The sequence below is a fragment of the Scardinius erythrophthalmus genome (genome assembly GCF_964197995.2).
Source record: "Scardinius erythrophthalmus genome assembly, chromosome: 14".
NCBI classification, from domain to species: Eukaryota; Metazoa; Chordata; class Actinopteri; order Cypriniformes; family Leuciscidae; genus Scardinius; species Scardinius erythrophthalmus.
Window position 1 is genome coordinate 36,146,842 of NC_138234.1, and position 13,118 is coordinate 36,159,959.

The following is a 13,118-nucleotide window of genomic DNA, read 5'->3' on the forward strand; positions in this document are numbered from 1 at the left end:
ACCCACTATAGAAGACTGGAGAGCAATTGTGAGTGAAATATATAGGATGGAAATCCTTACCTTTTCATTAAGATTAAAAATACAAAAAGGGCTCTGTTGTGGAAGAGATGGAAGGAATATGTAGGAAATTGAGTAACTATATAAGAGATGTAATTATAGACTATTATTGGAAATAAAACACTAATGATGCAAAGTTGTCATTACCCCTTTTTTATTTTTATTATACAGGATATATATACATTTTTGTGTGTGTGTGTTGTGACTAATCTAGGTTCTGTAAATATTACGAATCTATTGAGAAATTTGTAGGATGTCAGCTGGACTGAATGCATCCAATTTTTCCTTTAACTCTGTAATGTACTCTTGACTCCTACACAGAAAAAAAAGAAGAAAAAAAAGAATGTGGCATTCATAGTTTAATAATTAGTATATTTAGAATGGATTTTCATAGTTCATAGTTTCTAAGTCTGAGTCAGGAAAAATGTAAAACAATAAAAGCTTTACATAAAAGGCATTTTGAAAGTGAAAAGGGTTAGATCTGTTTGTTAAAATGTGTTTATATTGTCGCAAAATGTAAGTTATATTATCGCCCGGTGATATTTTCAAAGTTGTATATATAGTATATCCTACTTTAGCCGCACATATACAGTATCCTCATGTAAATGGTAGACAAACTAAATAGCAAATATCAACTGCTTGATTGCTTATATAGCAATTGTAAACTGTATTATCGCACAGTTCTCTTTATAAAGTTGCATATATACAGTATTATATCCAATGTAATGCAAATGCATACACTCGATTATACTGCATCAGTGTTGGGGAAAGTTGCTTTTAAAAGTAATGTTACAATATTGCGTTATTCCCATAAAAAAAGTTGCTTTTTATAGAAAGTAATGCGTAAAGCTGCTTTTGTGTTACTTGTCCTCACCTGGGCTGGGCTCTCTTGTTTGTTTATTAATAACAAACAAACAAAAAAACTATTTTTGGCAAATATAAAGGCCCTTTCACACCAAAATAGCCTCAGGATAAAGGAAATGCAAAGTCAGTAACTTTCGTTACTTATTTGAAAAAAATAATTTAGATATTTTGTTCTAAATGTAAAAGGCATTACTTTACTAGTTACTTAAAAGTAATCTGATTACTTAACTCGCGTTACTGGTAATGCTTTACCCTCAACACTGTACTGTATAGCAAATCATAACTGCTTGATTTATTTAATCGCAAAATGTAATTGTATCATCACACTTTATATGAAGTTGTATGTATGTATGTATGTATAAGTATACAGTATAAATGTCCAACTTTATCCACATACATACAGTATACTAGCATAGGGCGATACGCTTATATGCTTGTATTGTTGCAAAATGTAAACTATATGTGACCCTGGACCACAGAACCAGTCAAAAGGGTCACTTTTTTGAAATTTTTGAGTTTTATACATAATCTGAAAGCTGAATAAATAAGTTTTTCATTAATGTATGGTTTAAAATATGGATGGGACAATATTTGGCCGAGATACAACTATATGAAAATCTGGAATCTGAGGGAGCAAAAAAATCTAAACATTGAGAAAATCTCCTTTAAAGTTGTTCATTTATGTTGGCGATTGTGCTGCATTCACTCACAAAAATACATGTTTTATATATTTACGGTAGGGAATTTACAAAATATCTTCATGGAACATGATCTTTACTTAATATCCTCATGATTTACAGCATAAAAGAAAAATCTTGACCCGTACAATGTATTGTTGGCTATTGCCACAGATATACCTGTGTGACGTAAGACTGGTTTTGTGATCCAGGGTCACATATTATCGTCTAGCTTTATGCAACTATAAGGCATGAATATACTATTGTGATACTAAGATATTATTGTGGAAGTAAATTAGACTTGACTCCATATTTGACAAGAACCCAAAGTTGATGATAACGGTCTATTTGATTCTGAGCCGCCATATCTTCATCTGAAATGCTGCATGGGTGTAAACGTGTGATGTTTTTGCAGTTGCCCCATCCATCCCCCCGACCGTGTCTTACACCAAGCGCTCTCAGGCCAACAGCGTGGAGGGGGAGAAGAAGGAGGAGTGGGACGCGTCCCGTAAGCTGGCCTCCTCCAGCTCTAAAGCAGACGTGGCCGTCTCTCCTCTGGTGGCCCAGGAGCGCAGGAAGACCTCGGCGTCAGGGGTGAGGCCTCACGTCATCTGACACATGACTAACAGCAGGCCACACGCGCTCAGTGTGTGATTAATGTGTGTTTGTGTGAGCAGAGCAGCGCCGCGGGAATGACCCGGAGAAACACATATGTGTGTGAGAGATCCAGCACAGAGCGGCACTCGGCAATCCCGAACGGCAAAGACAGCAGGTGACCGCTCTCAAGTCTGCTTACTCACACCTCTCCAGGCCAGGACCAGTGAGACATGTGTCGTTCCAGCCGTAATGATAACAGACGAGTGAAGCAAACAGGAGACTACTTTACCATGTTCAAATTCATTATGTAAAATCCTGCACATTTCCCACATAATCAGCGCAGAAAATGCTGGAAAGGTCAGCAGGGTCTGTCTGGGTCTCTGGTTTCATTATACATTAAAAAAACATGCACAATTGCTTCCAGTTCAAGTGTGCATTTCTCTTGTTGTGAAATATTTGTTTTACCCCCGAGGAACTCGATACGCAAAACAGTTCAGTGGCTTTTTTGATACTGACATTTGCAAATGTGTTCCTGTGTGTTCTGGCTCTCCTCTCTCTCTCTCTCAGTCTGACGGAGATGTCGGGCTCTGCGAGCGCCTCCTCCTCGGTGTCTCCCGGGGGGTCCTCGGCCGGGGCCTCCACTCGCCCGCGCCACGTCAAGTCCATGTCCGCCTCGGGACACCCTAACAAGTCCCCGCTGCCGCCCATCGAGGACAACACCGAGTTCAAGGGGTGAGGACACACACTTCGGTAGTTCAGAGACCGTGTCGTTGAGATGCTATTATAGTTTTATTCATGTTTTGAACAATTTCAGTTCATTTTTATTTGAAGTTTTACTAATTTGTTGTGTGTTTTTGTCATTTATTTCAGTTTTAGTTTGGGTTATTTTAGTGCATCAAGTTAAACTAAATGAAATTAGAAATTATGCCTTACCAACTAGTTGAAATAAAGTTTAAGTAGTTTATTTATTTTTATTATTGGTTTGAGTTTTTGCTAACTATAATAACCAGTGTTGGGGTAACGCATTACAAGTAACATGCATTATGTAATCAGATTACTTTTTTGATGTATAATATATAATATAATATGATGATAATATGATAATATGATGTATAATAATAATATAATATATAATATATAATATTAATACTATAATAACCAGTGTTGGGGTAACGCATTACAAGTAACATGCATTATGTAATCAGATTACTTTTTTGATGTAACAAATAAAGTAATGCATTACATTATAATTTTACACACTTCAAAAAAAAAAAAAAGTAACACACATTATTTTTCAATTTAATTAATAAGCTTACATTTTTTTACTACTACTACTATTTTCTAATTCTTTCTCTTCTCCGTAACATAGTCACTTAGACTTGGCATTCATGTGAGGAAACAACGGTAACAAAACACATTACTTTAAGACACTTCTAACTACTAGATGTCCCCATACTTCCACAGTTGATTGATTACATTGAGAATTGCAAAAAAATGTGTATTTATGTTTATATATCAGGTGTTGTCTAGTTAGGTATGCACTCATTTTTATACATTTCTAGAACAAAAATCTGAACATTGGATAAAGTCGGGTTCAAAATTCTTGTTTTGTTTTTTGATATATTAAAGGCAAGTGTTTTTACTGAGGGGATTTTGGAAATCTCTTTTTATCACTCCATAAATCAGAAAATACTGTCAACAGCCAGAGAGAAAAGGAAGAAAATGTTTTAGGAATAAAATGCTGTTTAAAATCAGGCAAATTATAAAACAAAACCCTCTGTAAAAGATACAGTTAAAAGTGTATATTGGATGCTTTCTACACACTAGTCTGAAAAGCCCAAAATCTCTAAAACTTTCAGTAAAAAGAGCTGTACAGTAGGTGATATAAACCGTAATGTTAAGAGATGTTTTGTTCGGCATACTTCGCTCGAGGTCTCTGGAAATATTCAAAGTGGCCAGACTATTACAATATTCTACATGCATATTTCCAAGAAAATGAAGGTGTTTGTTATATAGACTATGTTGTTGAAACACTTTACTGAAGAATGAGACATGTGTGAGTGTGACCCTGGACCACAAAACCAGTCACAAGGGTACATTTTTTGAAAATGAGTTTTATAAATAAGCTTTCCATTGATGAATGGTTTGTTAGGATGTATATTTGACTGAGATACAACTATTGAAGATCTGGAATCTGAGGGTGCAAAAAAATTCAGAAAATCTTCTTTAAAGTTGTTCATTTATGTTGGCAATTGTGCTGCATTCACTCACAAAAATACATGTTTTATATATTTACGGTAGGGAATTTACAAAATATCTTCATGGAACATGATTTTCACTTAATACCCTGATGATTTTCGGCATAGAAGAAAAATCTATAATTTTGACCCGTACAGTGTATTGTTGGCTATCACCACAAATAAACCCGTGCGACTTGTGATCCAGGGTCACATGTGTGAAAAAGTAATGCAAAAGTAATCTAACACATTACTTTCACTAAGTAATGTAATAGTTACTTTTTTTAGGGAGTAACAATATAGTAACGCATTTTTTTTTTTAAAGTAACTTTAAAGTTGCATGTGGTGGTCGGGCTCTCAGTCGCGCAGCGCCAAAACTACGCAATTCTTTACCATTGCACTTTCATATTCAATTTCCCTTTTTAAAGCTCAGATTAAAACTTATATGTTTAGAATGGCTTTTAGTGATTTGATTGTTTGATTTGTTGATTGTATGTTTGATCCATTTGCATAGCTTTGTATTTTACTGATTTACTTTTTATGTTGTAAGGTGTCCTTGAGTGCCTTGAAAGGCGCCTATAAACGAGAGGTATTATTATTATTATTATTAAAGCACGGATGATAACCCTGTTCAGAGATTCAGCTGGGTTTATAGTTCAACTATTTGAAGTATTAAACGGTTGTGGTTTTGATTATGCATTATGAGTGCAGTTCCACTTGTTAGTTTGTTTCAGTCACTTTAATGTGTGTGTGTGTGTGTGTGTGTGTGCAGGGCTCCGTCCACGTCTCCGTCGGCTCACAGCATCAGCAGCATGACCCCGGACCGGACCCGCTTCCCCCGGGGCACCTCGAGCCGGAGCACCTTCCACGGGGCGCAGCTCAGAGACCGGCGCAGCGCCACCTACAACGGCCCCCCCGCCTCGCCCACGCTGTCCCACGACACCGGCGCCCTCGCCCAGGCCCGGCGCGGGGCCTCCTCCGGCTTCATCAGCAAGATCACCTCAAAGTTTGTGCGGAGGTCAGTCTCAGGTCCATCTCTCAGCTCTGTGTGCTTTTCCTTCACAGGCTCCTGAGGTTTGTATGAAAGTCAGGGTTCAGGACCACTGGAAAACTCCAACACCGGTCAGGCATGATCCTGAATCCATGAGTCAACGGTCCTGTGTAAAGCAGTGCTTTAAAACTATCTATATTTATAAAGCGCTATATAAATGAAGGTGACCTGATTGACTCGGCACCTTTAATTGACTTACAGGTGCATTGTGTAATATTTATGAAGATCTGTTGACAGAAATGCAATATCATAAACATAACTATGTTTTCAGTGGTGTATAAAGACCTTACATAATGAACCGTTATGTGTTTATTTGCGTAGAATGAGCCATTTCTCTCTACACACACCACGGGTCCGCTTACATCTACATGTTTCTACAGTGGCCCTGAGCGGACAAACGCGTTTCGTCACTATGTTGTTCTTCGTGCAAAGAAGCTAGCTAAAGTCAGCGAATAAAACACTGACACAATGATGAGCAGGTAACAATAATAATCGCAATAACAATTATCGTTTTACTGAATAAAAAAGTAAACCTAATTTCTTAATTTATCTTTAAGAAACCTCAGTGTTAACTGGCTACTCTCTGCTGTCTCAGACGACGACGTCACTTCCTGTCGCCCACCCTAACTTCTGTTGGGTGCATTTCGCAAACTCACCACTAGATGTCGCTAACATTTACACACTGCACCTTAGAAGTAAGGTTTTTATACACCACTGAACACATAGTTATGTATATTATATTGCATTTCTGTCTACATATCCTCTTAAATATTACACAACGCACCTTTAAAGAACGGCAACATGAGTTGTGGTTCATGTTGTTCTTAAATGTGCACATTACCTTAAAGCAGTGGCTCTCAACCATACTGATCTTGACAATATTCTGAGGGCCTTATTATTTATTATCTACAAAGATGATGACAAAAGCTTTTTGATTTCACATATTTTACTAAGAGAAACTAGGTGTGTCAGTAGATTGCAATCAAATAAAAAATAAAATAAAAAGTATATACAAAGTTTTGTTTTTAAAGAAATTGATTAATTCTTTAATTGAATTAAAGAAAACTAAAGTAAAGACTTTTAAAGTTAAAAAAATATTTTTATTTCAAATAAATGCTGTTCTTTTAAACTTTCTGTTCATTGAAGAATCCTGAAAAAAATCACGATTTCTACAGCAAACTGAAAAACAACTCTAGAGAGGAGCATTGTGATAATAAACAAAAGCACTATATTACATATTCATTACATCCTTTTTTTAAAACTTTTTGTCTTCAATATTTTATATATCACAAGTTTTTATGATAGCTAGCGTTTAAATGTTTATATTTCAGAAACGAATTGAAACATAATTATGTCATTAAAAAGTGATGATTATAACATCCTCATCATCATTATTATTATTATTATTACTATAAAACTGCCTTATGTGCAATTTAAATGTTTGTAAACAAATAAGTCGTTTTTTTCTTTTCTTAAAAAAGTGACGTACTGTAACTGATATACATCCAGAAGAATTGATATTGAGTCAAATTTAATCAGAAATTTGAAATGGACCGAAATCGAATCGTGACATTTGTGTCAATGCCCAGCCCTGCTGCAGTGTGTGTATGGAGGAGAGAGAGCCAGGTGTCCTGACACACACACACACACACGCACACACACACACACACGCACACAGTGCTGAGCATGCAGTGACTCTGCAGTCAGTGAAGGACACTGGGTAAAGTGAGCTGGATCTTTATCAGATGTCATGTGTAAACCTCTCTCTCAGAGTCGCCCCCTACTGTCAGTCTGCAGGAGTTACACACGCCACCCTATCAGGTGTTTAATACATGCACAGTATTACTACAGATTGATGAATCCTCCATAATATGGTCAGTTTCATTCATTGCTCCTCAGATTTGGTTTGGTTTGATTTGATACGCTGTTTGTTTGTTTGTGTTGTAGAGCTCTGTCTTTCAGAACGGCGAGGTAGGGCTCAATAGTTTGACCTTTCCCCTCAGACTTGCACATGAAACTGTGTCCTCACACCCCCTTCTCCTCAGAAATAGACTCAACCCGTGTGTTTCTTACTAATGATCTGTGCATCTGTGAATGTTTGCACGGCCTGCAGACTGATGATGATGATGATGACACTCCCCCACCCGTGTGTCCTCAGACTTTACCTGTGAAGTGTTTCGCTGTAGTTTTGCTGAACATGTTGAATGCTGATGGTCTGTAGTGATCCAGTACCTGTTCTCCTTCCTCCTTCTGAAATGTATTTAACTGGTCAAAAGAAAGTTTGTCCGTCTATCAACCCCACATTACAGCAGTTGTTCGGTTCTGTTCTACAGGAAGAATGATGTAATGAAGAGGCCGTATGTTACAGTGATTTTCCCACGGTTTCCCCCTGAACTGTGGTAAAATCACTGTAACACACGGTTCATGGCTTTCATAAAAACACCAACATGATGCAGCAGGATGTATTTGGTATAAACTGGAATAAATCTTCCGCCAAGTAATATCGTTTGTAAGTCTAAAGGTCTGTTCACATGAAGGATGATAACTATAACCATAAAGATGTGCTCACTGTAAAGAGAATAGCAGAGTCTACACCAGAGGAACAATAGCGTTGGTAGCACATCCTGATAGATAGCATTACTGTCGTGATCAGATCAATCCTGAATGTTTGAGGGTCCGTTTACACAACACCGTTTCCAACTAAAAACTGAAAACTTTTGATGCGTTTTGGGCGTTCATTTACACGGCGTTGGCGTTTTGGGGGCATGAAAACACAAACCTTTGAAAACAGGATTCAAAGTGCACGTTTCTGAAAACACTACCGTTATCGTCTCCGTGTAATCTACAAAAACATGAATCTGTGAAAACGCTGATGTTGTGTATTACATGTTCAGTCTATAGATGCGTAGTGTTTCTTTACAAAGTGACGTCGCCACCTACTGGCTTGCCACGAATAGTACAGCGTTTCTAGTCAGTTTCACGTATCCGTGTGAACGGGGATCGTTTTGACAATATTGCCGTCTGTACATGAAAAATACAAAGTACATCTGTCGTGTAAACCTGCCCTTAGTTGACCACTGAGGTGTTCGTACTGATGAATGATAAAAACACTGACAACCAATCAAAATCCACCCAACTTTTTAAAGTGGCAGAAACGATATAAATGCAGTATGTAAAGCAGAATGCTATCGTCTTCTGGTGTGGACGCTGATATAGTTCTCGCTATAGTTATGGTCTTTGGTGTGAACAGGCCTTAAACATAAGCAGTTGCCCAGAATCTGTTGTCTTGTTTCTTTCAGAACAGCTGATTTATACTAAGCTGTGGTTTTAGAGTTTAGTTGTCCACTGCTTTCTCAATATGACCTCTGATATTCCCCAAGGTTACCCAGTGAAGGAGAGGCCCGCGGTCGGGCGTACAGTATGAGGTGAGGTTTCCATTGATCCTCTGATTCCTTTAGACTTTGTCTTATGTGAAACTGTTGCTTGTGGGGCATTTGTTGCCGCCCCTTCAGGCCAGTCTACAAGAGTCAGCGTTGATCCAACGTGTTGAGATGACGACTGTACAGTATGCGCGTGTGTGTGTGAGAGAGATTTCTGATTGTATGTGTGTTTTGCATGTTTTCTAAGCAATGAGAACTGTCTTCTGTCTTTCTAATATAGATTTTAACACTCTAAACAACCATGTTCATTTGTCAGTCCATTTATAGTAGTGATGAACCGTTTACTGAGAATCTTAGAACCTCAAAAAAGCAGAAGCACACGTCCAAACATATACACTATTATTGTGTGCCTAATTTGTATGTTATGCTTTTGCTCTATTGGCACCAGATTTTTTTTCCCCCTGCACAGTTTTTTCACTCATGCACTTTATTAATTTTTGTGAAGTCCTGTTGAAACCAAGAACACCTAATATAAAGATAACTGTTACAATATATTACCAGCCACACCGATAGACGATAACATTCTGCTTCTTATAAGCATGCACTAGTTATTTCATATGGAGATTTATATGCTTGAGCTCTTTAACTCTTTCCATCCATGTTTTCACTTTCATTTTTATATGGTATTGCACATCTTCTGAAATACAGAATCTGCGGATCCAAAAACAAGCCATAGAAGCATTGCTTACGCACATGTGAGCTAACGCCATCATCAAACATTAAACAGCATATAAATCAAATCTGCCTAACGTTACCGAATGAAATGTCGACCCAAGAAGAGGAGACAACTGCAAGCTTGGGGTGTTGATGGCGAATCTGGCGAATTTTTATAAAACGCTGGAGGGGAAAGAGTTAAAGTCGATGCAGTTTATCTCGAGTTAAAGAGTTAAAGTTTATATCTTAGATTTAGAGAGGGGAAAGAGTTAAAGTTTATATCTCAAGAGTTAAAGAGGGGAAATAGTTAAAGTTTATATCTCAGAGTTAAAGAGGGGAAAGAGTTAAAGTTTATATCTCAGAGTTAAAGAGGGGAAAGAGTTAAAGTCGATGCAGTTTAACTCGAGTTAAAGTTTATATCTTAGAGTTAAAGAGTTAAAGTTTATATCTTAGAGTTAAAGAGGGGAAAGAGTTAAAGTCGATGCAGTTTAACTCGAGTTAAAGTTTATATCTTAGAGTTAAAGAGTTAAAGTTTATATCTCAGAGTTAAAGAGGGGAAAGAGTTAAAGTCGATGCAGTTTAACTCGAGTTAAAGTTTATATCTTAGAGTTAAAGAGTTAAAGTTTATATCTTAGAGTTAAAGAGGGGAAAGAGTTAAAGTCGATGCAGTTTAACTCGAGTTAAAGTTTATATCTTAGAGTTAAAGAGTTAAAGTTTATATCTTAGAGTTAAAGAGGGGAAAGAGTTAAAGTCGATGCAGTTTAACTCGAGTTAAAGTTTATATCTTAGCGTTAAAGAGGGGAAAGAGTTAAAGTCGATGCAGTTTAACTGGAGTTAAAGAGTTAAAGTTGATGCAGTTTATCTCGAGTTAAAGAGTTAAAGTTTATATCTTAGAGTTAAAGAGGGGAAAGAGTTAAAGTTGATGCAGTTTATCTCGAGTTAAAGAGTTAAAGTTTATACCTCAGAGTTAAAGAGGGGAAAGAGTTAAAGTTTATATCTCAGAGTTAAAGAGGGAAAAGAGTTAAAGTCGATGCAGTTTAACTGGAGTTAAAGAGTTAAAGTTTATATCTTAGAGTTAAAGAGGGGAAAGAGTTCAAGTTGATGCAGTTTAACTCGAGTTAAAGAGTTAAAGTTTATACCTCAGAGTTAAAGAGGGGAAAGAGTTAAAGTTTATATCTCAGAGTTAAAGAGGGAAAAGAGTTAAAGTCGATGCAGTTTATCTCGAGTTAAAGAGTTAAAGTTTATATCTTAGAGTTAAAGAGGGGAAAGAGTTCAAGTTGATGCAGTTTAACTCGAGTTAAAGAGTTAAAGTTTATACCTCAGAGTTAAAGAGGGGAAAGAGTTAAAGTTTATATCTCAGAGTTAAAGAGGGAAAAGAGTTAAAGTCGATGCAGTTTAACTGGAGTTAAAGAGTTAAAGTTTATATCTTCGAGTTAAAGAGGGGAAAGAGTTAAAGTCGATGCAGTTTAACTCGAGTTAAAGAGTTAAAGTTTAACTCTTAGAGTTAAAGAGGGGAAAGAGTTAAAGTTTATATCTCAGAGTTAAAGAGGGAAAAGAGTTAAAGTCGATGCAGTTTATCTGGAGTTAAAGAGTTAAAGTTTATATCTTCGAGTTAAAGAGGGGAAAGAGTTAAAGTCGATGCAGTTTAACTCGAGTTAAAGAGGGGAAAGAGTTAAAGTTGATGCAGTTTAACTCGAGTTAAAGAGGGGAAAGAGTTAAAGTCGATGCAGTTTATCTCGAGTTAAAGAGTTAAAGTTTAACTCTTAGAGTTAAAGAGGGGAAAGAGTTAAAGTATGGAAATCTCGCTGAAAGGGATTCCAGTGATATCGTTCCTCTGCCATTATCATTATAGTGGTTGTTCACTTCGCTATTCTCATAGAAGGATTATGATAACTTTATAGTCATCATCCTTGGTGTGAACGGTGGCCCTTAAAGGTCTGTTTGCACCAATAACGATATTTATATCATAATTATATTATCAAACAAACCAACAGATTTTTATATTAGAGCATTGCAGTGAAGTTGTGTACCGCTTTATATACTCAAGCTCTTTAAAGTCAGGTGGATTCTGATTGGCTGTCAATGATTTTATTGTTAAAAATTGCTCTGACAGGGATTCCCACGATACCGTTTCTCTCTGTCGTTATTCTTATAATGTAGTTGTGATGTGGACTTCCCTCTTCTCAAAATTAGAACGATTCTTAAAGCTTTATATATTTATCGTCCTTGGTGTGAACGGATAATAGCGTTGTTAGTGTTCACACCAATACTGTATATAACCAATAAATATAATAGTGTACAAACTAACGCACGATAACATAAATTTAAACAAAAATAGTTCTAAAAAGTGATTCCAACGATGTAATTTCTTCATTTCGTTATAGTTTTAGTAGACTTTGCTCTTAGTAAATTAGAACGATTATTAAAACTATCGTTATAGTTATCTTCCTTGGTGTGAACGGGCCTCAAAGGAATATTAAAGAAGAGCAGAGTCCACAACACAACTATAACGAGGAACTGTTACGTCGGAACGTCACTGAGGAACGATATCGTTGAAATCACGATTTCTTTCTAGCTGATGAAAGATAAAAAACATTGACAGCCAATCAGAATCGATCCGACTTTAGGGCGCTTGAGCATTTAAAGTGACAGGCGACAAAACTGCGGCGAACGCTTAGAATAAATAGAGCGAACCCGTCTGCAGGTGTGGACGCTAATATAGTTATCATTATCTTTCTAGCTATCGTTCTTGGTGTGACCTGGGGCCAGTTGCATAAACTTAGCCACTATGTTAAAGGGATACTTCAGCATTTAGCATTAAGCATCAGTAGAAAACCTGTAGTATTTTCGAATTACCGTGCTTTCCACCCTCATGTCCCCCTGAGACGAGAGATTTATGTATTTTTTTGTCTGGAAAAAATCCTCCGATGACGCAAAAATCGTAATTTTGTGTCATCTGAGTATTTTTTGGCCAGAGGCTAAAGACTACAGCCAGTAGGAGGAGCTCGTCCCGCATGTTTTCAACCCGCCCATAGGGGGATCTCTCCACAGAATGTACACAGTCAGCCGTCTTTCTTTGTAAGCTAAGCTAGCAGGCTCTTGTTCTGTGGAGAAAGCTGAGTAGTAGGGGTTACCATCCTCTTTTTCCCGGACATGTCCGGCCGGCGAGATCGTCCAAAATGTCCAGGATTCAGCTTTTGCTTTCTACAGTCGCCATTGATTGTTTACACGCACACCTTTTGTTTCAATCTAACTGAATTCACTCCGATCGGTGAATCTGAATGTAGTGTTTACATGAATGCTTAACAAGTGATCGGTTGATGTGCGTTTTACCATTGCTAAGAAAATTCCCGCTCCTCCGTGAGAGATGCGAGACAAGTGCGTCTCACGGCCGTCAGCCTCGTCCTGCTCGCCACAGTAAACATAATGAATGGCGACTGTAGAACGCAAAAGCCGAATCCCGGACATTTTGGGCAATCTCGAAATCCCGGGCAGACTCGTCACGGAGACTCACGATAAAACAACGTCTTTTCAGTTTCGA

The 13,118-nt window shown here is 37.4% G+C and overlaps 1 protein-coding gene across 3 annotated transcripts in view; it reads left to right on the forward strand.

Moving 5' to 3' along the window:
- mark1 (MAP/microtubule affinity-regulating kinase 1) overlaps positions 1–13,118 on the forward strand; it is a 57,373-nt gene that overhangs the window by 41,552 nt on the left and 2,703 nt on the right. Inside the window, exons 13-18 of one of the 3 annotated variants that reach the window (XM_081384671.1) lie at positions 2,014–2,192; positions 2,276–2,370; positions 2,763–2,927; positions 5,205–5,450; positions 7,431–7,454; positions 8,864–8,908. In XM_081384671.1, the coding sequence (XP_081240797.1) occupies positions 2,014–2,192; positions 2,276–2,370; positions 2,763–2,927; positions 5,205–5,450; positions 7,431–7,454; positions 8,864–8,908 (754 nt within the window). The remainder of the gene's footprint in view (positions 1–2,013; positions 2,193–2,275; positions 2,371–2,762; positions 2,928–5,204; positions 5,451–7,430; positions 7,455–8,863; positions 8,909–13,118) is intronic. The other 2 variants (XM_081384672.1, XM_081384673.1) reach the window with 2 other exon arrangements.